This window comes from Xyrauchen texanus, chromosome 4 (genome assembly GCF_025860055.1).
Source record: "Xyrauchen texanus isolate HMW12.3.18 chromosome 4, RBS_HiC_50CHRs, whole genome shotgun sequence".
Classification (NCBI taxonomy): domain Eukaryota; kingdom Metazoa; phylum Chordata; class Actinopteri; order Cypriniformes; family Catostomidae; genus Xyrauchen; species Xyrauchen texanus.
The window spans coordinates 12382389-12408131 of NC_068279.1; the positions used below are offsets into that span (position 1 = coordinate 12382389).

Here is a 25743-nt window from a genome sequence, read left to right on the forward strand (position 1 = left end):
CAAGCTACTAGTGTTCAATAACAAGTATAGTACTATCAAGAATAGCTCCTGGACTGAGCATTCCAGCTTTCACTCTCCCTTGTCTGTATGTCATTGTGGAATTATTGGAACCTGACATATCAATGATGGGCCAATTTCTAGTGTTTGATGTAAATCGTTTATGCACACTTGTAGAGACATGGTTAAGACCTGTCCTCTTTCCTGAGCTAATTGATATCTAAAGTAAAAGCATACATTGCGCAATGAAGAAAGTTTTATCCGTCACAAATTCCTTTTCACTTACATAAGGCTGACCTGTCTTATATTCTCCTGAAATGACATGGAAATGCAAGATGTGTCATGGCAGAATCTGCTGTATGGTTACATGCATAGATTCACATATGGATTCTGTGGAAAAGGCAGACAAAAATCTATGTTATAGACATTGTAAATGAAAATAAAGTAAATACAAATAAAACGTTCTACAGTACATTGGCAGTTCTAGAAGCTGTTTCCCACAATCTTGATCACATTAGGTTCACCTATATACTCACCGTCATGTTGTTCCAACCCTCTATAACTTCTTCTTTTTTTCCGTGGAACACAATTCACACCATTCACTTTTATTGGACAGTATGGAAAAAATATGCTTTTAAAGTGAATGGTGAATGACTGAGGCTAATATTCTCCCTGACTTCTCCATTTGTGTTCTACGGAAGAAAGTCATACTTGTTTGGAACAATGTGAAGGTAGAAAATGATTCCAGAATTTAATTTTGTTTTATTTTGTATATTTCCTCCACATCTTTCCCTCTCTTTTTTATTTTTATTTTGCACTACTCTTTTTCACTGCACTCCATTGCAGTAACAGCCTTGAGCCTTTTAAAACAGCCAAAGTTTGATAAGGACACCTTTGGTGTGGTCTGGATAATATAACAGACCAGAGTATGAAAATTGAAACCCCCAAACCTCACCCTTATCACATTTACAAGTCCTTTTATAACTGTAATCCTAATCTTAACCATTGCGAGATGCACACAGGAATGTTTGCAGTACCGGCAAAAATACTTTTCCCGTGAAATAAACCAGGTGGCACAATAGTGAGCCAGCTTGTGAGTTCACCAAACAGATGTAGTGGCAAGAGTAGCCAAGCACAGCGATTTGTGTTTATGTTTGGGTGTACTTGACATGTATATCAGTGTTAAAGTATTTGTGTGTGTGTCTGTGTGTGTGTGTAGACGTCTCTGATCCATAAAAGAACGTAGATTATTAATATATTGGTAACATTTTAATGTTGATGTTTATTTGATTACAAAAAGCTCCATTGCAACATTTTATTCCAAATTTCAGTGATGCATCACTATTCTTTCTCATACGATTCTGAATCGATTCTCAAAAGAATCAGAATCGATTTTAAGTTCTATTTAAACCGCGACATCACAGTAGGGTGTGCCAGAGACCAATATAGAAACAAAGATGCGTGTTGAGCGCATTTACTAAAGTCAAGCGCACAAACACAACTGTTTGCATACTAGGTGTATCAAACACTTGACTATTTGTGCCTGAATGAAACTACGATCTCAATTCTTTCACAAACACATGCACATAGCAATGGGAGAGTTTATTTGTGATAACTTGCCATTAAACAACATGAAAGACGAGCTTGCACCCGTTATTGCACTGATTTGCACAGAACGGGGAAAACACAGCAGAAAATAATGAGGCAGCGGTCCATGAGATGTGGGAGATGTTTTCATTTAATTTTATTTTATTTTTCCCTATGCTTTTCTCAACTCTTGCACACTTTCCATTTCATTGGCTTTTGCTTATTGTCGGACACTTGCTTGTCCAGACAGTTCGCACACCTTATGATAAGGGTTTGAAATCCATTGTTGCATTTGCAACGGTGTTGTGTGATCTTCTACTCGCAGAGAAAGTGGTCGAACAGTGCATGCAAGATGCTTGATACATTTCTGAAGTAACAAATTGAATCATGAGGCCAGTGAAGATTCACACCACTAGTTTCTACCAGTACTTTGTACTCCAACATAGTACATATGTGCAAAACCTGGCATGGCCAAGCGATTTTATTAATAACAATTTGCACGTGGTGACAACAGAAGTGAAATCACTATGCTGCACCCTCAATAAAACAGGCAACACACTTTCAAGGGTGTTTTCAGCTTATTACAGACTGTCTGAAGCGCAGGTACAGCAAAATTGTGGGTCTGCACTAAAACGGCACTAAAGCATTTAATTCTGGTGACTTTAGGAGCAGCATTTTTACCTTTTAAGAAGTATATATCTTGTGTAGCAATTAATGTAACTACGGGCTACCAGGCATTGCTAAAAGACTTATTCACACAGCATATCCAGCACTAGTTAACTTTTCTCAAAATCAGCTACCTTTCAAAAACGAATTAATAAAAAATAACCTGCTGTGGCAGGACCCTGGTATTGTGGTGGGATCAGATGGTGATACTGTGGTGTGTTGATGTACACCATTGCATTTACATAGTTCTCCAATCAATGTACATGTGAAAAAACATGCAATGCAACTTTTTGATACCTGTTTGGTTGGAAAAACTTTGAGTTGTTAAAAAGCTGCTTTGCATCATCAGGAAGTAAGGTTGTGACCAGAAGTAAACTGATCAACAGTCGTATCCAAGAAATGAAAAAATATTAAGCTAACATCCTACAGGACGGTGGAACAGAGCATTCAGTTATTAAAGTACAAAAATGTAATTAAAAATAGCGAATGCCTGGGTGCTTTCAGTGTTGCATGATAACATGTTGTCAGAAGAAAAAATTGTATTCTTGTCTAAAACCTGTATAATATTATTAATATTATAGCAATTTTTTTTATTCAAAGTGTATTCTAACCAGAGGTAGTTAGTACATATTTAACATACTGTATGTTTGAGGAGAATGTGTAGGTAACGTACTGTGCTGACAAGTTGGTAGCAGGGCTCTGGTTTTTACAAAGGTGGGTCCGGGGTTGTTAGGTTATGGGGGCTGCTTCATCATTACTGAGAGTTATTGAGAGACATACAGTTGGAGTGATTGTGCTTAATACATTTTCAACAGTTAAGTTTACCACCTCATCAGCTCTGTGTATCATGACAGTAAATATTCCACTTGATTGTTTTCTGTTCTATTTATTTCATGTCTATTTTTACGGAGTGAGAAAAGCTCCAAACGATAGTGCTTGAGCTGTCTGAGTGATTCAGACCATTTTTCTAAACCGTTTGACTTATCCTTTGATGGAATCGACTAAAATGAGTAATTCATTCATAAATCGGGCATCACTATTTCTTATTCTAAACAGATGGCAGAAATAGGGGACACACAACATGATTGCTAAAATATTGTCAGAGAAAAAGTTTTCTTTTTACAGTCTTCAAACAGAGGATAATCTGATGGCTGTTACAAACATTTGCTGGGGATGCTACGGCGGTGCTATGGACTTTCTTGGGGAGGCTGAAGCACATGCCAGCCCCTCAATTTTGCCACTTTTGAGCCAGACCCACCTGATCATGTTCACAAAAATTCAATAATGCTAGATAGGAGATGTATTGCTCAATAAAGTCAACTAGGAGAAAAAAGGACTGTGGTTGCAGTATAAATATGTGGGCTGTCAGCCAGAAACTGCTGAGGGTGGAAAGTGACCTGCCTGCATGGGCAAGCAATTGGCCTATTATACATGGCAAATTAAACTCAATGACTTGACATTTTAATTTAATTTTAAAGGACCAACCACAAAAGATTCATGCTGCACAAAGTGCCCTTGTTCACAATATCAATAATTCATAGTACAAGTTTAACACTGGAATGACTTTATTAAAAGGAACATTTAAAGATACAATACGAGTAAAATGTGTGGTTTTTTTTTTTTTTTTTTTTACTTCTGGAACATTTTGAATGTTTGTCTTTTATGGGATGTCATCCGTTTAGTGTTAACTTTATAAAACTGTATATCCATTCATTTATGATATTCCTTGGTTTTCAAAAGAGCTTACTCTCACTTGTATGTTTGCTCTAATTTAATCACATCAATCACTTTGCCAAACTAGAGCAAAGTGCACTTACATGCATTAGAGGAGTACTTGCCTCTACATGGGTGAGGGTGATGTGCAAGGTGGACAGGGAATTGTTATTCAGTTGCTAAGGTGTTCTGCGTGGATTTTAGTCGGTTGCTATGTGGTTTTTAATGGTGTTCTGGGTGGTTTTCTAGGGTGTTAGGTGTGCAAGAATGTTCAGGGTGATTGCTTGCTGGCCAAAGTCTCTGATATTCAGGTCTCTAGATATGGCTTGGATTGCTCCTTCAATGTAAGTTCACAGGATTTTGTCACCTATTTGTATCACTCAGTAGGTGAAAATCGTAAGACTACTATATCAAAGTAAAGGCACACCTGTTCTCAACCAACTGCGTGACTTGAGGTATCATTAATGTCCGTAGCACAAACAGTGTTGAACGAATTACATGCCAAAATTGAATTCTTAAGGTTTGTTCTAAACTCTGAAATACTTGCCTTAGCAAGCACATGCACAAATGAATGCAGTAAGTGAAAATGTATCTTTTGTTTTCTACAGTGTAGTTTAGAATCACTCTGAGTAAGGCTATTGTGAGGGGGGATTCATTTGATTTAATATGAAGGCACAGCAAATATAGGCATGCTGCCAATTGATTCGAGAACACTGATGTCATATGCAATCCATCATTCTCTGTATGACACCTGAGAAAAGCTGGCCCGTTTTCCCCTTCCTCCATGCATCCCTCATTTTTCCTCCATCGCTTTGCAAAGACAAAATGTGAATGTAACATCTGCCCCCAGAGAAGAGGCTTTAATCTTTTTGTGCCTATGTGTGCAGAAAAACAACTGTGGCACATTTGTGTACCAGCACAGTCTCAGTGCAGCGGAATAATCCAGACGGCACACTTTACAATGCACACACACACACACACACACACACACACACACACACACACACACACACACACACACACACACACACACACACACACACACACACCTGATCTGCTTAAAGCTCTACATGCAGGCGTCCTGAACTGGGACACCTGTCAGCTGGTCTGTAGTCTGCCTGGTAGCATCACATGGGCACGAGCCGAGGATGTGTGCTCCATGACTTAGCATTTCAAATCTTGAGCAAGTGAGCCTAATCTGTATAGGAAACGCATCAGTCAACACACTATACTTACTGTACAGTATGTCAGAAGGTTGATCACACCTACTTATTCTTTATTATGACTATTTTCCAAATTTTACAGCACTAGTAAAGCCATTGAAACAATGGAATATTGCAAAAATGCATTGAGCAAAAAATGTACAACATATGAAATAATAAATAAATCTTTTATTTAAGCTTCTTTAAAGTAGACACCCTTTACCTAGATTACATCTCTGCACACTCTCATGCTTCATGATCCTTCTGAGATACTTTTAAAATAGTATTGAAGGAGTTACCATGTTGAACACTTGTTAACTTGTCAACTAATCTATTTAAAAAAAAAAAAAGAAATTTTATAAAATATTATGCACTATTGTTATATTTATTGTCAAACTTTTCAAGCATAAGCCTTTAGATCAAAGGGTTCTTAAAGATCATGAAAAAACAAATATAGTCATATGGTCCAATATTACCATACTACTGGAACACGTGTGTATCAGGCACCTTTTTTAATCTGCAAGGGCATCATATGTCTCAATATTTTGCAATATTACCAACAATATTTTGGCTCAACAGAATGGCTATTTAATGAGCCTGACAGAAAATAAAAGAAAGAATAGAAAGAAAAGTAACGTATTCAATGGAAAGGAGGAGGCGAGAACCGGCTTGACGATATAAATAATATTTTAATTAACAACTTAAACAAAAGACAAACACACACATATGACGGACATGTCCGTAAACTAACTATCCTCTGCAGTCGACCTTTATCCCTCTCGGAGGCTTAATTAGCCTAATACGGGACCGGGTGTGTAAGATCGCGACCCGGCCCCGCCCTCCGCCCTGCCACAGAATCCAAAACAGAAAATATCTGTGCATGACTATGCGTGACTGTGGTTATATATTTCTGTCATACTTTTTCCTATAAATGTAGCTTTTATTCTGACAGAGTTTTTATTTATTTTGAAGTTCTTCTGTATTGTTTTGACCAAGGAGCTCTGACTTATGACTGCAGCTTCCCACTATGGGAAAGTATTAAACTGAAAAGGTTGCTATTTAATTAAATTAGTAAAAACATGAATTTGCACTCTGTTTACTGTCATCTGCTACAAACAGAGCGCACAATGCTCATGATGGTGTTTTTCTTGTATGAGCCCAAGCGGGAGCTTTAAAAGGTATGAGCAACCAGCGTCAGCACAACATTGTCTCCTCATATTCACAAGAACTCACATTTGAATAACATGCAATCTTTAAATTTATCTCATTAAATTGCAGCTTTTGTGGTTAAACAATCATACTTGGACGTAACATGATTTAATTTGTGCACTGAATGTTTACGTAATGACATTTGTACGTCAGATGGTATCGGCTTTATGTATAGGAGCATTTTTACGAGAATGAGTATATGAGCGCGGTACCAGACCTGATACCAGTATCGTATCGGGATATCCCTAGTTTTAATGATCTTGAACATTTAGAAAGTAACAAATCCAGTGCTTTATACGGAGTCTCATTCATTTGGTTTTCTTGGTTATTTTTGCCCTCTTCATCTCTTTCTTTTCATCCTTCTTCCTTAAATATCTCCCCATTATTTAGAGATTTACCCTAGCTACTTCTGTTCCTTGCTATCTCCGATTACTCTTTGTCCTGTTTTAGTGACTTTAAGATAGAAAGAGTCACCCCTCTTAATCGAAGTACTGCTTCATCATTTGTTTCTGGTTGATTGCATAGCAACTTGCTATCACTAAATTCTGTTGAAATCATTTGTCATGTCTCTCGCTATGAGATGTGCGATTTGTAGAACGTACCAAATGGTTGGAAACGCACTGGAGCAGAATTTTCCTCCACTAAAAACATTTTGTGCGGGCCCAATGACATTACGAATCTGAAAAAGTTTTCAACTTAAAACCACACTAATCTGTTTAAGTATGAAACATCCATTTTCAGTTTCCTAACATCATCCTTTTCCAAAATATACGGTTGTGGAGAGTGCTTTCGAAATGTTGTTTTTGGTGGAGGAACACAGTGTTCAAGTGTAGATGAGAGGTCAATGCATTTTCAAATGGAAATGGATTTGCGTGGACGTGGCCATCATGAGGATTTATTTCAAGCAATGTTGACACTAATACGTTTTAATTTGAAAACGCATTCATTTTGCTATGCTTACGCATCTCATCCACACTAGAATGCCATGTTTTGAAAACTCTCTCCATACTTTGGAAAGTTATGTCATTAGAAAATGTAAAACTTTTGAAATCTGATTAATGTGAATGTGGCCTTAGAATGCAGCTGTCTGTGTAGGCAGTAGATGGCAAGGCAGCTCACTACATTTTGGAATAGAGCCAAAGTACTCTGTACTTAAGTCAAGCTGCAGTGTTGACCGGCAGATACTGGAGTACAGACGGTCAGCCTGACCAGCGAGACAGTGTGCACTTACTGCAGTCTACTTAAGACAGTCACACAGGGAGAGAGTTCCTAATGAGATTTCGAGGAGCCTCCATCGGTTCGTCCAGGAGCAGCTGAAACAGAGCCACTGCTGTCCATGTTTAGCCCATGTGAGGCTGGCACTGAGGATTTTGGCATAGATAATTTTAGGGCGTGGCAAGCATTGAGAATCTCCTAAGAAGATCAACGTGTTCGTTCCAGCTGTTTTAGTTCTTTTGTGTACTTGTCTCTTGTTCCTCCTCCTTGTCTGTGACTTGACTTCTGTCATCTTTCAGAACAAGAACAAGCTTCTCTTTTTGCTGCTTGGCAAACAAACTCCAGGGCTCTGAGAAATCCTTTTGTCCCTTTTGTTCTTTTTTTTTTTTTCTGTCTCTCTGCCTCTTTCTCTATGTCTGTCAGCTTTGCTGGAATAAAGCTGTTTTGTTCTGCAAAAGGAACACTAGAATATCTGTGGCCCGCAGGGTTTATATAATTTTGAATAGTTTTTTATTGTATTTATTTTATGATAATAACACTGGTGGCCTGCTGCATTTCTTGCACTGTCAGAGCTGTTTGGTGTGCTTTTAATTATAGAGGACAGATCGCTACACACACACACACACACACACACACAGTGTGCTTCATCCCTTCCTGGATAACTGCAAAGAGAAGGGAACAGGTTTTTCCTCTGTTTACTGACACTGAGTGAGAGTGAGTGTGCATCAGTGCGTGTTGGGATTCAAGCCGCTGTAAAGCACAACAGGAACTTGCTTGCACGCTCTGAGACAACATCAGACCGAGTTACAGGCTGGAGACTCACTACTCCTCTCCTCTGTGTGCTGTGTTCCCTCTTTCATAACTGACCGAAGCATGCTGCTGCAGACTGGGGTGAGGGAGAACTCCCTGCAGCCAGCAGGATGCATCTGGTCGTGGACTCCTGTCAGGACGTTGTGATGAAGATGCTGCCGTACTTTGTGGAGAATGCATTCGTCACACAGAGACAAATCTACCACATGTGAGTGAATCGGGTTGAATTGGTACAAGCCTTAAGTAAAATCAATTTACTGTACTTGCAATGTGCTTAGAGTGCAGTTAACTTCTTTGATTGACTGTGGTGCATGGCGTGTATATAGGATCAAGTAGTACAATATCTTAAGTGATATTGTCGACATCAACTTGGGCTATGTGCAACACTGTAGTGGGAGCTGGCCATTTAGTATAGAGAATAATTATGCAGAGACGCTAATGCATGCCATATACTTGTCTTAGTATGAAAACTAGTGCTTCTCAGATGAGTATTCTGAGCTGAGCTGAGGTGGGGGAATCGAGTTACATGACTTGAATGGAGTCTGACTTCAGATGAGTGAGGACTTGTGACTTGCTTGACTAAATTAAGAAAATTACTTGACCTTGACTTGAAAACCAGTGACTCGAGACTTGACTTGAACTGCATAACTTGACATTGACTTGAATGTTTTTTATAATTATTCTTTTCAATAACTTATTATAAACAGTAATGTAATGCATTTAAATAATATTGTGACATCAAATAATTCATATGCAAAAACTTAAGCCAGCCAGCACCACTGATCTGCATCTGCGCAGTTAACGCTGCGCTCACAACGCCAAAATGACAGAAGATTGTCGAGTTCCCAAACTAATCTCCTTTGGATATAAAGATTTCGAATTGGACCATGTGAATAAAAAAGTATGAAAATATGCAATGCAAAAATATCCAATACAGCCATCACAACCTCGAATTTCATCATTTGAGGGTTGTTGGTAAATTTAAATGATTCACGATTAATCTCATGTTTTGTAGCGTGACAAGTTTGAAATGACCCGACATTGCCTCTAAATGTGTGTGCCTATTCTAAAACTTCTAAAAAGTTAACAATATCCCATAACCATTTGTTGGCAATATAAAAACATAACAGGCAGATTTGCAGTCACAACACTTTATTTAAAATTTGACAAGTAGTATAAAATATACAGAATGACTCATGTTGAAATCCAAGTGGTGGAAATCCATAGTGATTATGACTTCTGAAGACTTTAACTAAAGCCCTTGAATGCAACACCTTTATGACTATTTTATAAAAATGTATCTCTGAAGGGAAGTGACTGTCTTCAGAAAAGTTTCAATGGCATTTTCTTTTCAACTTACCTTCGTATAATGCCTAATAAAAATATTGTTTATAAGGGTAGGGCTGCTTTATGTGCAGACGTTACCATGGTAACAGCTATATTTATGCTGTTCCATAAGCACCACCTATTGTCAGAGACCGAATTTGCATTTTCATTCAGCCTGTCTGCCGTTTTTGTTAGATCAGTGTGAAAAATCTGACAGCATTTTTACACAGCATACACACAGTGTTATACATTTTAACCGGTTAATTCTAAAAATCTAAACAATTTACTAAAATGTGTGTAGTGTGTGTGCGTGTGTGCGTGTGTGTGTGTGCGTGTGTGCGTGCGTGCGTGCGTGCGTGTGTGCGCGTGTGTGCGTGTATATATATGTATGTGTGTATATATATATATATATATATTACTACATTATCTTGACATTAAAAATGCATAACTTTGAAGACCGTCGCTCAGATTAAAAGTATACTTTTTAATGCAATGCTCAACAAAAAGTTGACAAATTTAATATGGCCATGACAAATGCATGTAGAGAGAGAGATTTCAGTGTTCATGGAATTATAGCAGATAATTGTCTGCAAAAGTGGAAAAGGCTAAATGCAAAAGCAAATACATTTTAAGAATATAGCTGCAAATTTGCTGTGGTAACAGATCAGACTGTCCTCTATCTGTGTCATAACTTTCCCGCAAGTGGTTCTATGGGCTGCCATAGTCTCAAGAGCAGAAGAAGAAGCGGAAGAATAATAAGAAATCTAACGAAAACAATAGGGGTCTTTTGCCCATTTCCATGTAGTGTAAACTCAGGCTTTGTTCGCCTAGAGTGATTCAGTTCATTGGTTAGCTTTTTTCCACTAAGTTCATTCACAATATACTTTTATCAGCATGTTTGCTCTAGGGGAATCAAACCCATTAACTTTTTTGTTGCTAGCACCAGGAACAATATACAGTTCTGTTGTTTAGCTTTTCAGGTAAATTGATTGATTTAAAATTATTTTGTTGCATGTGTATAAGAAAAATAATTTTGCTTTTCAAATTATCCACAGCTCCAATAGATTATTTTTTTTTTTATCAGGCTGGATAAACTTATGCAAAACTGTCAGCTCCGCATCTGTTAGTCTCATCGCAGCTTGTGCTTTATATATATTTAGTCTGCAGGTTATGGGGATATAATAGTGGCCAGTACAAAGGTACAAATAACTGGCAGTTTGTCTTTCTGTCATATTGTTTTTAAGTATACATATTTACATGCACACGCAAGAAGACCTAATATTTTTTTAAACTGTCAATCTCCAACAGTATGATGATGTCAAGAGTGTATTCATGACAGCTCAATTTCTTCACAATGCTGAGCACATTTCTCACCTGACCAGCTAGCTATCTTTCCCAGCACTAAGTTTTCATTAAGACTTGTGCCACAGTGCATTAGAATAATAGTGAGCCTCAGGTGGTTCACATTTCTGTAAGCGTGTTAAATACCAAGTCAGGCTAATTGCTGCCCAACCTTCAATCACAAACCTACAGCAGCTGTCGTGAGCATTTGTATTAATGCTGGTGAGATGTGTTGTGTAACATGCAAATTTCAACCCCATTGGATTAAAGTTGTCTGAAATCATAGGCCATTCATCAAACACTTTGTTTTTCTATAGAGTGGCTGTAAAATCTGATTTTAAAATGTCAGCCTGTAAAAAGTATAAATACAAAAAAAAGGTTTGAGTGTTTCCACAAAAAAAAAACACTGATATTTTCTTAAATCTGAAATGGGTTGTATGTGGACTTTCTTTAAAGAGGGTTTGGAACAGGTTAAATCAGTTAACAGAACAGTGTTTGGACATACATAGAAGCAAACGAGGAGGAGGTAAAGCCCCACATTGCTCTTTCTCTAAGCAAATCCATTGAATATGAGTGCATTGACTGAATTATGTTACCATGTTTTGATAGTTGCATTTGTTGTTTAATTTTCTCCACTTTACCCTTTTTTTTTTTCTATTGCAGTCTAAGTGAGAGTTTCTTCATGGTGAAAGGGGCCGCTCTCTTTTTGCAGCAGGGCATTTGTCCACAGGGTCAGAGAGGTCATCCACACCACAAACATGCAGGTGAGTCCATGCTTGCTCTTTTAAGGGATGGAAAGCATTCTATAAAATCTCATCACAGATTACATTAAATCTCAGCAAATGACATTATGCGTTTGTCATGCCTTAAAGTAAAATAGAGTAGTTCACCCAAAAATGAAAATTATCTAATTATTTTCTCACCCTCATGCTGTTCCAAAATCATATAACTTTCTTCCTTCTTTTGAACACAAAGATATTTTGAAAAATGTATGAAATGTTTAAAATTTTTCCCATACAATGCAAGTCAATGGGGATCAAAACATTCAAGCTCCAAAAAGCATATAAATGTAGCATAAAGGTAAACCAAACGATTCAAGTTGTATGTTCCACATCTTCTGAAGCAACACAATAGCTTTGGGTGAGAACAGACCAAAATTTAATGTAAGTAATTATTCACAAAAATCTTGACATCCTCACTAAGCTTGGGATCGATGCCTTTTTCACACATCAATAATCAGAATATTTTCCAGATGATTATCAATCTATATTGGCATTTTTTCAGAGATTAATAGGGCTACTTCTTGCACAATAGTTTTTGTCTCTTTATAAATATTTCTTTGTCCATACTGGGTATCTTAAAGGGGGTCGCACACCAGACATGTCTGGCATAGTTACATAGTTCTCTTACGAGAGGTTCTCCGTATTGCGTAAGCTAGCTTACGCTACGGGAAAGATTCATCTTTTCTGAGATATTGAAGCCAAAAAATTATCCTTAATTTTGTATCATTTGTCAACGCAGTGCAGCAACTGCAGACCTTGAGCGGGCTAGCTAGCGAGCTCATTGGTTGCTCTGCGGCAACTGCTGCAGCCTATAGACGAACTTGCGTGAACTCGCGCCCAATGAGAGGTGCCCGCGCGCTCACTGTCCCAAAGCCCGCCAGAATGGGCGTGGCTAGGGTGCATATAAGCGCAGTTCGTAGGCTGGAACCCTGATTTTCATCTCTTCAGCGAAGCTCTTGCATCTCTGAAACTGCAAGAAGCCGCGTCGCCGTTCGAGGGGCATCAAGCAAGCTTGGACAGCGCTCGAAGAAGCCGGCCGCCGCCACCTTCAGCCATCCTGCGAGCTACGCCATCCGGCGACGTATTCTTTTTAAAGCAAACTAGTTCCTCAGTGAACTTCACAAAAGAGCACGAGAGTCTTTTTAAAGATGCCTCGCACCTGCGGTTCATGCCGCACCCCTCTCAGCGCCGGAGACCGCCACATCATCTGCGCTCTCTGCCTGGGACTGGGGCATGCAGAGCTCGCCTTCGCTGACGGCGGATGCGACCTCTGCGAGGAGCTTCCGATGAGCCCCTGCGGGCTCGACTCGAAGCGCTCAGGACCGAAGCCGCCGCTGCCTTCTGTTTCGCCGCGCCGGAAGAAGGGCCGCTCCCAAAGGCTGCCGGAACCGGGTTTAGAAGCAACTGTCTCGCCGGAGCCTCTCCCTCGAGCATCGCGTTCACCCTCCCCGCCCCCCCCGGGACGCGCAGTTGCCGCTGAGCGGCCGCACTGCTGCCACCTCGGAGAGCGAGGCGGAGGACAAGGGCTGCTGTTCCATCATGGCTTCGGACAGCGAGGAGTGGTCACAAGCCTCCTCATCGGCCCAGGAATCCAGCAGGACCCGCGCCGGAGTCGAAGGGGAACTGATACGCCTCCTCACACAGGCCGTCGACCTCCTCAGGCTCGAGTGGTCACCGCCCCCTGAGCAGGCTCCCAACAGACTCGACGGCTGCTTTCTTCAAAGCCGTCACCGTGCGGCGCCCGCGCCCGGGCCGCTCCTTCCTGCCGGAACTCCACGCCGAGCTCTCTAAATCGTGGAACTACTCTTCCATCCCCCCGGTCGAGGATTCGGTAGCAGCACACCTTTGCCCGCCCTCCGCGAGATGGCGGTCTAAGCCAGTGCTCCTGTCTAAGGCCTGCAGAACTACTTCCGCCTGTGTTGGCCGCGCCTATTCCGCCGCCGGCCAAGCCACATCTGCTGTGCATTCCATGGCCGTCTTGCAGATCCTCCAAGCGGACCTTCTTCGGGAATGGGATGAGAAAGGCAGGCACCCAGAGGCTGTTACAGATCTAAGGAGCGCGACGGACCTCGCCCTTCGCGCCACCAAAGCTGCAGCTCAAGCCCTAGGGAAGTGCATGGCCTCGCTGACTGTAACCGAGAGACACCTGTGGCTAACGCTAGCCGACATGGGAGAAGCTGAGCACTCCACGTTCCTCAACGCGCCGCTCTCTCCGTCCGGTCTCTTCGGTTCCGCGGTAAGTGGCATTGTTGACCGTTTTTCGGAAGTCCAGAGAGCCACCCAAGCCTGAATCTCTTCCTGCCTCGCCGCGCTAGCTCCTCTGCAGGCCGCCCACGTAACCAGCCTCCTGCACGAGCATCTTCACAGCGCCCAGCTCAACAAAGCCAGACTTCCCAGCATCGACAGGGCGGCTGCCCCAGATCGCGCTCAGATAGCCGCCGCAGACCGCCGCCCCCCCCGCGGGCCTCGGCCTAAGATTGCGCTGAAACCTGAACAACCGAAGTCCTCCTAGCTTTGTTGAAAAAACGACGGCTCAGTCCCGCCGCGGCCGGACCACCGTCAAAGCTTCGCCCCCTGTCAGTCCCCTTCTCTCAGGCTACTACAGTGGTGAATTCAGCAGCCAACAAGCCAGTGTTACTACCCGCTTGCCTGCGCTCAAACGCCGTTTTCACGGCGACACAAAAAGATCTTGTAAAGAGCAAACATGTTTTATGTGTAGAAAATGTGCCCACAATCCAGTGTTCACCCCTACACACAAGCATTACACTTCCCGTGTTCCTATCAGAGCACACTCACATAAAGCGGGCACAGCCCGCTCGAGTGTTAGTCAATAAACGCGCCCACGAGCCCATGCGCGCGCCCCCTCTCTGCCTGCTCTGTCACACGGCCAGCAAACGCCTCTCTATGTGTAAGTCCCGTGCCCGTGACTATGCTCGCGCATCACTTAACAGATGTGACTCTTTCCCCATTCATCTCAATCAGGAAGTCACTCACAGAACAGCATGTCCCTGCTGTCTGCGAGCAGTCATGCATAAGCACAATAAGCACGCTCACACATTCTGTTCAGCCCGCTGTGTACGGCAATCAGGGCGACTCGGCCATTCACCCTCTAGCGTTACGCTTCAAAGCATGGGAAGCTATCCCAGGGATATGCAAATGGGTGTTAAGCACAATAAAACAGGGCTATTTGCTACAGTTCGATCGCCGCCCTCCCCGCTTCAGGGCGCGGCTCGAAACTACTGTGAACACGGAAGCAGCCTGCATGCTTCGTTCAGAAATAGCAAACCTTCTGTGCAAAAGGGCCATAGAGAGAGTGCCGCCTTCACTGAGCGAGTCAGGGTTTTACAGCCGTTATTTTCTTGTCCCCAAGAAAGACGGCGGCCTCAGACCAATATTAGATCTCAGGGTTTTGAACAAGGTGCTTGCAAAAAAGACCGTTCAAAATGCTTACAATCAGCAAACTCCTCGCGCATGTGCGCCAGGGGGACTGGTTTATTTCTCTCGATCTGAAAGATGCCTATTTTCAGATTCAGATAAATCCCCATCACAGGCCATTCTTGAGATTCGCCTTCGACGGTCAGGTTTATCAATACACCGTCCTTCCGTTCGGCCAGTCCTTAGCACCCCGTACTTTCACGAAGTGCATGGATGCGGCGCTCGCACCCCTGCGGAGTCAGGGGTTGCGAATTCTGAACTATTTGGACGATTGGCTGATTTTGGCACAGTCGCATACGGAGCTTCTGTCTCACAGGACAGTTCTCCTCAGTCATCTGAACAGTCTGGGTTTTGCAGTCAATTGGACCAAGAGCTCACTACAGCCCAGTCAGGCAATTTCCTTCCTTGGAATAGAACTAGACTCTGTGGCAATGACGGCTCGCTTATCTACACGGCGCGCGCGTCGAAAAACCGTTTTTCTGACTGCCCTGTCATCAGTAAACGTGTGGGAGACCTTCACGCGCTGTCTGTCAGCGCTGCGTGTATGGAGTTTGGACCAAGTGACTCCAAGGTAATTTTAAAGCCTAGACACGGCTATGTCCCCAAGGTGATCGGTACTCCTTTCAGAGCACAGATTATTTCCCTATCGGCTCTGCCAGCATCCGATAGCGAACGCGACACAAATCTCCTTTGCCCAGTCAGAGCACTGAGATTGTATACTGCGCGCTCCGCCTCTTTCAGACGTGCTGAGCAGCTTTTCGTTTCGTTCGGAGGGCGCACCAAGGGTCTCGCCACCTCGAAACAGACACTGTCTAGATGGATAGTGGACGCTATTGCTTCCGCGTGCTGCGTCGAAAGACCTGCCATGCCCGTTAGGCATTAGGGCTCACTCCACCAGAGGCATGGCCTCCTCGTGGGCATGGTCCAGCGGGATTTCCATTCAGGACATATGTGTGGCAGCGGGCTGGGCTTCCCCTCCACCTTTGTCAGATTTTACAATCTGGAAGTGCCCGCTCTGCAGGCAAAACTACTAGCGGTTTAATACGCTACAGCTCCCTGGTGAGCTGCACTAATGGGACACATTCCACACAGACCGGCACCGCCGCTCTGTTTTCCCTTCCCACTATGTGCTTATGTATCACACACACACTGACCCGCACTCTTGCCGGCCAAATATTATTTCCCCACTCACAAGGGCTCCCCGGGTCCCCCACCCCCTGGGGCTCATGCAGTGGATGCTTGGCGCACGCGGTGTTGACAATGGGTTCCCGTAGCGTAAGCTAGCTTACGCAATACGAGAGAACCTCTCGTGAAGAGAACGTCTCGGTTACCTACGTAACCTCGGTTCTCTCTAGATGAGGGAACGAATATTGCGTAGCTGGCCGTGCTTTCGCGCCACGGCGATTTTCACTTCATTCAATGAAAACCAGGGTTCCAGCCTACGAACTGCGCTTATATGCACCCTAGCCACGCCCATTCTGGCGGGCTTTGGGACCGTGAGCGCGGGCGCCTCTCATTGGGCGCGAGTTCACGCAAGTTCGTCTATAGGCTGCAGCAGTTGCCGCAGAGCAACCAATGAGCTCGCTAGCTAGCCCGCTCAAGGTCTGCAGTTGCTGCACTGCGTTGACAAATGATACAAAATTAAGGATAATTTTTTGGCTTCAATATCTCAGAAAAGATGAATCTTTCCCGTAGCATAAGCTAGCTTACGCAATACTCGTTCCCTCATCTAGAGAGAACCGAGGTTACGTAGGTAACCGAGACGTTTCCCACTATAAATTTGACACAACTCATTATCAAAGGATATGGATTATTTACTCTAGCCATCTCTGGATAATATATTGTGTATATGTATCTTTTAAATGGCCTACTCAATGTATTTTCAGTTACAAGTATGTCTTTTTGTGGTTTGACAGCTTAAATGAAACCTATTCAAGGCTACATACAGAGAAATAGCATAATAAACTTTGCCATTTCTAATCATTCAGTTTGAGCAGTTACACCAGTATCATACACTTGGTGTGTATTCGCACTTGGCAGGCTTGGATTGATTAAAAATAACTCTGGTGCGATTGCTCTGTTATTGCGGTTCATTTGAACAAGTGTGAATGCTGCCATCCGAATCTTGGTGCGCACCAAACAAGCGGACCGAGACCCCCTGAACAGTGGGTATCGGTCCGCTTCCAAACGAACTCTGGTGCAGTTCGACTGATATATGTATGCAGCATGGACCAAAGACGTCTAAACAAACCAATAACAGGATGTGATGTCACAAGATGTGACACTAAAAATCACGTGCTTTGATAAACATAAACACGTACATATATGTCTATGACATAGAAAGAGCTGTGTGCTGAAGGCAAACATGGAGCAATGAGGAGGTAAAGGTCTTTATTAACATTTGGTCTGACGAGCATATTTCCAGTATACTGGAAAAAAACGCAAAAAAATTTGTTTTCAAAATGTTCAGTGACTGGTTAAGGGAAAGTGGGCCCAACGAGCTCATTTAGCACAGCAGCCAGCATTGTTTTGGATGTTCGGCAAGTTCCGTCACAAAATATACGTCATAAAAGCTGTCTTTATCCTTGTGCCTTTTGTTTTGTATATTTAGGTTAAGTGTTAAAAATGCCAGTGTGAAACGAAACAGGATTAAATATAATTTTCTTTTTTGGTCTGAACCAAGAGGACCAAGAGAACCGAACTCAAGTGTGAACACACCCTAACTTTGCAATCTCATCAAAGTCACTTTGTTCATTCTTGACAATTGTGTGTATGGTGATTAGATTCATAACTTTGGACTGCCACCTGCACTGCATTGATGCATCCTTCAGTATTAAGTACAGTAAATGTTACATCAACCCCTTTGTGGTCTCTTAAAGTTGTTATGCCAGACTACAATAAATGGAAGTCCAACTGACTATGAATATGAAAGCACAAAATCAATAATTGATGTATACATTTTAAAGACATTCCTAATCCCCACTGTCCTTGGTGTGTTCAAAAAGCCCTTTCACACACCTTCACCCGCTTGATGCATGTGCAAAGCACTCTACGCAACCTGACACAGTGTTGCCAAGTTTTTTCACAGTGTTTTTTACGCCTAATTGGGCTTTTTTGAAAATGCAGACATGAGTTAAATGATAGTTTGTGGGCCAGTTTTTTAATACACTTTTGAAGTATACCACAGTTGTTAAAAGGTGGATGGAAGAATGATGTATAATGATACTGGAATTGAGTACCTGGCAACTGCATGCAGCATTGAAGAATCGCCTCTTGACGTCTTTACTGTTTTCCTGTCGGATCGGATGTCAACATTTATTGTAAATAAGGACTTGAATTTTGGTGTGTTTCTCACTCTAACCCCATCGTATCACTTCAGGTAGAGTATACCACCCCAATCGTGTGGATTACTTTTATGCTACATTTATGTGCTTTTTGAAGCTTTAAATATTTGATGCCCATTGACTTGCATTGCATTAAAAAAAACACCTCATAGGTGAAGAAGGAAACTCATGTAAGTTTAGAACAGCATGAGAGTAAGTTAATGATGAAAAAAAATTATGTTGGTGTAAACTATTCCTTAAACATCAGGTTGACTTTGTTTCTCCATGGTGTCTCTGCCTTGTGAAAGAAATTCCGTAATTCTGTAACAGATGCTGTGGGGCTAATGGATAGACCCCAGTGCTGGCTAAGCATGTCCCAGACGTGTGTGTGTGTGTGTGTGTGTGTGTGTGTGTGTGTGTGTGTGTGTGTGTGTGTGTGTGGATTAGCCAGATTAGACGTTTAGCTCAGCACATTGATACTGTGAGAACAGCACTTCTGTTCAGCTTATGTGGAGGGCACACAGAGGGGTGATAGTAAGTCCCTCAGTTCCTGACACTATAGGCAATGAGTTAATAAGGAAGCACATGAAAGTACACGAGGCTGTGCTATATTTTGAATATAGTCACAGCTAAAGGGCATTGTTAAGTATGACAAACAGCAAACCATTTGCTTTCATAAAATGGTTACTTACATATTGATAGTATGAAAGACAAGGCTGGATTTAAACATGTGGTTCTGTAAACACAACAGTTCTGTATTTGTGCCAAGCCTCTGTCCAAAATATAAATAAATAAAATATTTAGTCTGTTTCTAACATCTAAAGACCATAATTGGATTTTCTTCCTTTGATCTGGTACATTTAGGCAATCTAGGAATGTCTATCTGCAGCCACAACACCAAAACTCGCAAATTCACGACAACAGATGTCCTTGCCGCCATTCATCCAGCACCTTCTAACACGTGTGACACGTTGAATTAGTTAAACATGCTAATTTTGAAGGACGTGTTTACTGCTAAACAGAAGGGTTTATGTTGCTCTGGGTGGTTTTTGTCTGCTATGAGAGAAACTAAACTCCACGCAGACGCAACAAGCCCTCAGGGTTTCTGGACTCTCTTTTTTTTCCTGTTGTAAACACCTCACATTATCCGATGTTATCGAGAGTCTGTTTTGTCAGTTGGCTAATATTATGCCGTCGCCTGATTTCTTGATGGGATATAGGGTTTCAATTTGATGTGTCAAGTTTGAACGCATCACTAGTGCTAATCAGAGGCGAGTTAACAGGTTTAACGAGTGCCTTTTGTTTTTATGTTGAGACTGGCTGCAGGGCAGATGGAGTTTAAAATGGTGTCATGAGCTTCTTTAAGTCAAGTCAACTGTAAGATTGAGCGCTGTGCTACCTGTCAATCACAAGAGGAAAAAGACAAATGCCTCCTAGAAAGTGACTTCTGCAAACAGTTCTGCATGTCAGACTACTTGAGGGAACATCGGCCTAGAGGATCTGAAATTAAATTTGAAGAATTAGAAGGTAGAGAAGTCAGCCGTCTCTGTTGAGAAACATCGGATGACTAACTGAGACTAGACGTTACAGGGTTTCTCTTCCTCTGTGTAGCAGTCAGTCTAGGTATAGAATGTGTATATATACTGATATAGGTATCGTTGTGAGTAGGGCTGCACAATTTGGGGAAAATGTCATATTGCGATATGCGATTGCGATATAATAAACAAATGGTATCATGAGTCAACTTGCTTTGTTATCAAGGAAAATGCAGAAATAGATTACTGATAATGCTGAAATGTGTATTTCTCAACTCAAACATACAAACTAGCAACAACAACAACAACTATAAATGCAGTGTTTTCAAATTAAAATATTTTTACAAAATATCTTTGCATTACTGCAAACTTGTTATTTTCTCAATATTACACCTAAATAAAATAGAACAATAAATAAGAACATACAAATTTTGACACAAATAAGATTGTCCAAACAATCCGGGACATTTAAGCAGGATGTACTTTGTATAAACTCTTTTGAAAAGGAAACTGGATATAAAAGTGTGGTTTACTCAAACCACTAAAACTGTTGTTGTTGTTGGTGTGTGTGTGTGTGTGTGTGTGTGTGTGTGTGTGTGTGTATATATGTGTGTGTATATATGTGTATATATATATATATATATATATATATATATATATATATATATATACATATTTTATTGTTGTTGTAATTTTAACATAAGATTGATCTTCTCATGATGATGACGCTGCAGACAGCGGGGTGAGAGAGGAGCGTCTCTGTGTTAGAGTGCGCATCAGCCGGCGGAACTTTATATCTCTCCCGGTCTCAACTCCCGCTCAGATTGGGTCTCTTCCGCGACTGGTTGAAGCGGCTCTGACCGCACAGAGAATGACAGTTTTGGAGTTTGTGTTTATTTACATGGCACGCTCCTGTATTATATGAACTTTAATTAAGGATAAAATAAAGATATATCGCCAAGCTGTGATCTGTGTTTCTGTGTTATTTTTTCTGACCACCAGTTCAGTGTCAGTCTGCTCGGCATCTATCTCCACGCTGAACACCGGAAACTCACATGACATGACCGCACGTGCCCCTCCCTAATCTGAGACTGACTGGTCATCTTTTTATTAGCGGTGTAGAAAATGGGCAAACATCTCTCAGAGAGAAGAGGCTGTCACGTCCACACATGCACTTATTTGTTTAATAAAATCGCAGCATTTGCCGTCATATAATCGCACAGGCTGACATCGCGATTGCGATATGATTAATCGTGCAGGACTAGGCAAGGCAAGGCAAGGCAAGTTTATTTATATAGCACATTTCATACACAATGGTAATTCAAAGTGCTTTACATAGAAGAGATTAAAATAAGAATAAAAAAATAAGAATAATTGAAACAGTTTAGAATAAAATAAAATAAAGTACAAACAGTCGGACACACAGTGGCACAGTGCTCATTCAGTAAATGCACAGCTAAACAGATGTGTTTTGAGTCTGGATTTGAATGTGACTACAGCACATCTGATCTCTTCTGGAAGCTGGTTCCAGCTGCGGCTGGCATAAAAGCTAAAAGCAGACTCTCCTTGCTTAGAGTGAACCCTTGGTATTTCTAGCTGATGTGATCCTAATGATCTGAGTGATCTGTTGGGTTTATATTCAGTGAGCATATCTGCAATATATTGAGGTCCTAGCCCATTGAGTGATTTATATACCAGTAATAATACTTTAAAATCAATCCTAAATGTAACTGGGAGCCAGTGTAAAGACCTGAGGACTGGTGTGATATGTTCATATTTTCTGGTTCTGCTCAGAATCCTGGCAGCAGCGTTCTGTATGAGCTGCAACTGTCTTATGGTCTTTTGGGAAGGCCAGTGAGGAGTCCATTACAATAATCCACCCTGCTGGTGATGAAAGCATGCACAAGTTTCTCTAGGTCTTGACTGGAAACAAAGCATCTAATTCTTGCAATATTTTTCAGATGATAGTATGCTGATTTAGTTATTGCTTTGACATGACTACTGAAACTAAGATCTGACTCTAGAGACACACCAAGATTCCTGACTTGATTTTTAGTTGTTTGACCCCTAGCGTCAAGGTATGCATTCACCTTGAGAACGTCATCTTTGTTTCCAAACACAATGACTTCAGTTTTGTCTTTGTTTAACTGAAGAAAGTTTTGGCACATCCAACTGTTAACTTCATCAATGCATTGGCACAGGGAGTCAATGGGGCTGTAATCGTTAGGTGATAGGGCTAAGTAGATCTGTGTGTCGTCTGCATAGCTGTGGTAAGCAATTTGGTTCTTTCTCATTATTTGGCTCATTGGGAGCATATACAGGTTGAACAGGAGTGGCGCAAGAATTGAGCCTTGAGGGTGACTAGTTGTGAGTGATCAAGAAATTCAAAAGTCTGATCGCTTGGGGGAAGAAGCTGGCATGAATTTGGCTCGTGCAGGTCCTGATGCTGCGATACCGCCTGCCTGATGGTAGCAGCCCATGGCTCGGGTGGCTGGAGTCTCTGATGATCCTCCGAGCTTTTTTCACACACCGCCTGGTATGGATGTCCTGGAGGGAGGGAAGCTCACCTCCGATGAGGTGTCTGGCAGTTTACACCACCATTCGCAGGGCTTTGCGGTTGAGGGCGGTGCTGTTGCCGTACCAAGGAGTGATACAGCCAGTCAGGATGCTCTCTATAGTGCTGGTGTAGAACCGTGTGAGGATATGGTGGTTCATTCCAAACTTCCTCAACCGTCTCAGGAAGAAGGTGCTGGTGAGCCTTCTTCACAATGGCCTCAGTGTGGATTGACCATGTGAGTTGTTAGTAGGGATGGACGATATATCGAATTTCAATAAATCCTGAACCAAAGAAATTATGAACCATATCAAGGCAAAGCTCGATATTTTGAAATTTGCAAAAAAAAATTCTGTTCATGTGATCATAAATGAAATGATCCATCATTAATCATAATTACTCAATCGCTTGATTTGACCTCTACTACGCTTTTTTTCTACACTGCTTACAGGATTTGCATAAGGTCCTTGAATACTTGAATTTAGCTTTTAAAACTTTTGTTACTGGAACTCCTGGAAAATTGCCTTGTTTTGTTCAACAGTGCATGAAATTAAAGCGAACCATTTCTTTAGTCTTATGTGTGTCAATCAAAGATGAAATGCACACTCCACTTTCATTGAATAATGTGTCTTTTAATGTCCTTTCTGTTCTTTACAGTTAGATAAAAAGTAAAAAGAAATATTAATTTTAATCACACAGCAAAGATGTGATAAAGAAATTAGAGACTTCTCACTTGTTAATAAAGCAAAACACCTGTGTGAGTCTGTGAGAGGCACGTTGAACTCTTAAAGTGACAGTACCATTTTAGTGTTTGTTAAGTCCGTCAACTGTAAGAATGTGCGCTCCACTACACGTTAATCACAAGAGGAAAAAGACAAATGCCTCCTAGAAAGTGACTTCTGCGAACAATTCTGCATGTCAGACTACTTGAGGGAACATAGACCTAGAGGATCTGAAATTAAATTAGAATGAGAAGGTAGAGAAGTCAGCCGTCTCTGTTGAGAAACATCAGATGACTAACTGAGACTAGATGTTACAGAGTTTCTCTTCCTCTGTGTAGCAGTCAGTCTAGGTATAGAATGTTCTCTGAGAGGGTGAATGGCTTTGGGTTTTTTTTTCTTGTAAGACCTTCTTATAGTTTAACTTCATGAGGCAAATCCTCTTTTCAATGTAAATCAACCTCCAAAATATCTTCTTTCAGTACTGACATCTTTAAATGTCCTTGTTTTGGATGTTAGGGGCATAGATTTCTATCTTATTTTGGTCCTATTTTCTTTTTTTTTTCTTTTTTTATGATTTTGATGTCACTAGTGACCTATTTGCATCCTCATGGATACTTTTGCAGCTTAGTTTCAATATATGGTCTATTTGGACTAAGAAGCAAATTTTGAGTTGTGACTGTTACAGTTAGTTTTCATAGTAAGATTAACTCTTATTTCAAAAGGTCATAGAAAATTTGGTTTCTGATGACATGACCATTATAAATTATGTTTGAGATCAGATTTGTATTAGAATAAGGCCTTGTCTTGGATTTACATATCTGAGTCATAGGGAATTACTCAGTAAGTCATGGATAACTGCCCAAAACAACTAAACTAACGGAGAAAGCTGTGCTCATTGAGTTCAAGTACCATAATAATTATTGCATGATTGCAAAACTAATAGCTGCTTTTTTTGTCTGTATTCTTCCTTTCAAACCTTCCTTTGATATGCCTGTGATCAAAGCCCTGCTCTGCGTTCCTGCGCTGCCCTGGGCGATATCAGCTTTATCAGATAAGCATGTAAAGTTATGCAAATTTATCTCATTGAGAACTATCAAAAGACCAAGGGACTTGTTTTGCTCCAAACATATCCCTAACATACGTCCCAAATCCAAAACCGATAATAATCTGTAGAAAACATGATCTGCTGTGTTACATGTAAATGACATTAATGCATTAATTCTTTATCTTTGAATTTATTTGATTTTCACGTTTCGGCTTTGTTCTTAACCTCCTCGGCCTCCCAGACGTCCCACAAGAGTTACATCATAGCTACATGTATTCTGCCAAAGACTACAAACCTAGGAGGGGTTTTGTTTGGGTAGGAATGCACCATAGTCAAGGTCAAAAAGGTTAGTTTTTATGTGTGAAGGAAAAGAATGGAATGAAAACAGATTTGTGTATCCAAGGTCCAGGTACTTTGCGTTCATTCCTTTTTCGTTTTGGAATTAAACAAAAAAAATACATATTTAAGTCCTTTTTTACTATAAATCTCCACTTTCAAACAGCCCTCCTAAGCGCTATCTTCTCTCCGAAGAGTTGTTCTTTTGTTTTTGGTGATTCGTTTTCTTCACGTATATTGTCACCTACTGGGCAGGGAGGAGAATTTATAGTAAAATGGGATTTAAACATTGATCTGTTTCTCACCCACACCTATCATATTGCTTCTGAAGACAAGGATTAACCACTGGGGTCTTATGGGTTACTTATATGCTGCCTTTGTGTGCTTTTTGGAGCTTCCGAATTTTGAACCTGTTGACTTGCATTGTATGGACCTACAGAGCAGAGCCTAAATCTTTGTTTGTGTTGCTCAGAAGAAAGAATGTCATGCACATTTGGGATGGCATAATGGTGAGTAAATGATGAGGGAATTTTCATTTTTGGGTGATCTATTCCTTTAACTGTGGGAATGTTTCTTAAGTAAGTAAACACAATAGACCTGGTGCTTTATTTTTCATCTGTCAATATGATAAAGGTCATTTCTAATTATCCTTCAATGTATTCAAAACTTTGTAAATGATGAAAATTTTTAAATGAAACTTTTGGGCAACTTCTGCTCTCATGTAGGATTATGCTAGCCATGTACACACAATCAAATTCTTTATATACTGTGTAAGCACATTCTCTTCACATTACATCTGCATGTATTTGCACAGTTTGTACTCTGTAGGCTCAAAATCAACAGCACCATAAGAACGTTAATCAAAGGCATATTGTTGTCTTCCACTCAACACTTAAAGATTGATTTGGATCACTCAGCAGGCATTTTGTTGGCCCGCTTGCTCTT

The 25743-nt window shown here is 41.2% G+C and overlaps 1 protein-coding gene across 2 annotated transcripts in view; it reads left to right on the plus strand.

Annotated features, from left to right (window-relative positions):
* The window catches only part of LOC127638224 (protein phosphatase Slingshot homolog 1-like), a 60205-nt gene that overhangs the window by 19057 nt on the left and 15405 nt on the right, over positions 1-25743 (plus strand). The window contains exons 1-2 of one of the 2 annotated variants that reach the window (XM_052119669.1): positions 8298-8607; positions 11730-11830. In XM_052119669.1, coding sequence (XP_051975629.1) covers positions 8510-8607; positions 11730-11830 — 199 coding nt within the window. In that variant the 5' untranslated portion in view covers positions 8298-8509. Of the gene's footprint in view, positions 1-8297; positions 8608-11729; positions 11831-25743 lie in introns of those variants that run through there. The other variant, XM_052119660.1, reaches the window with a different exon arrangement.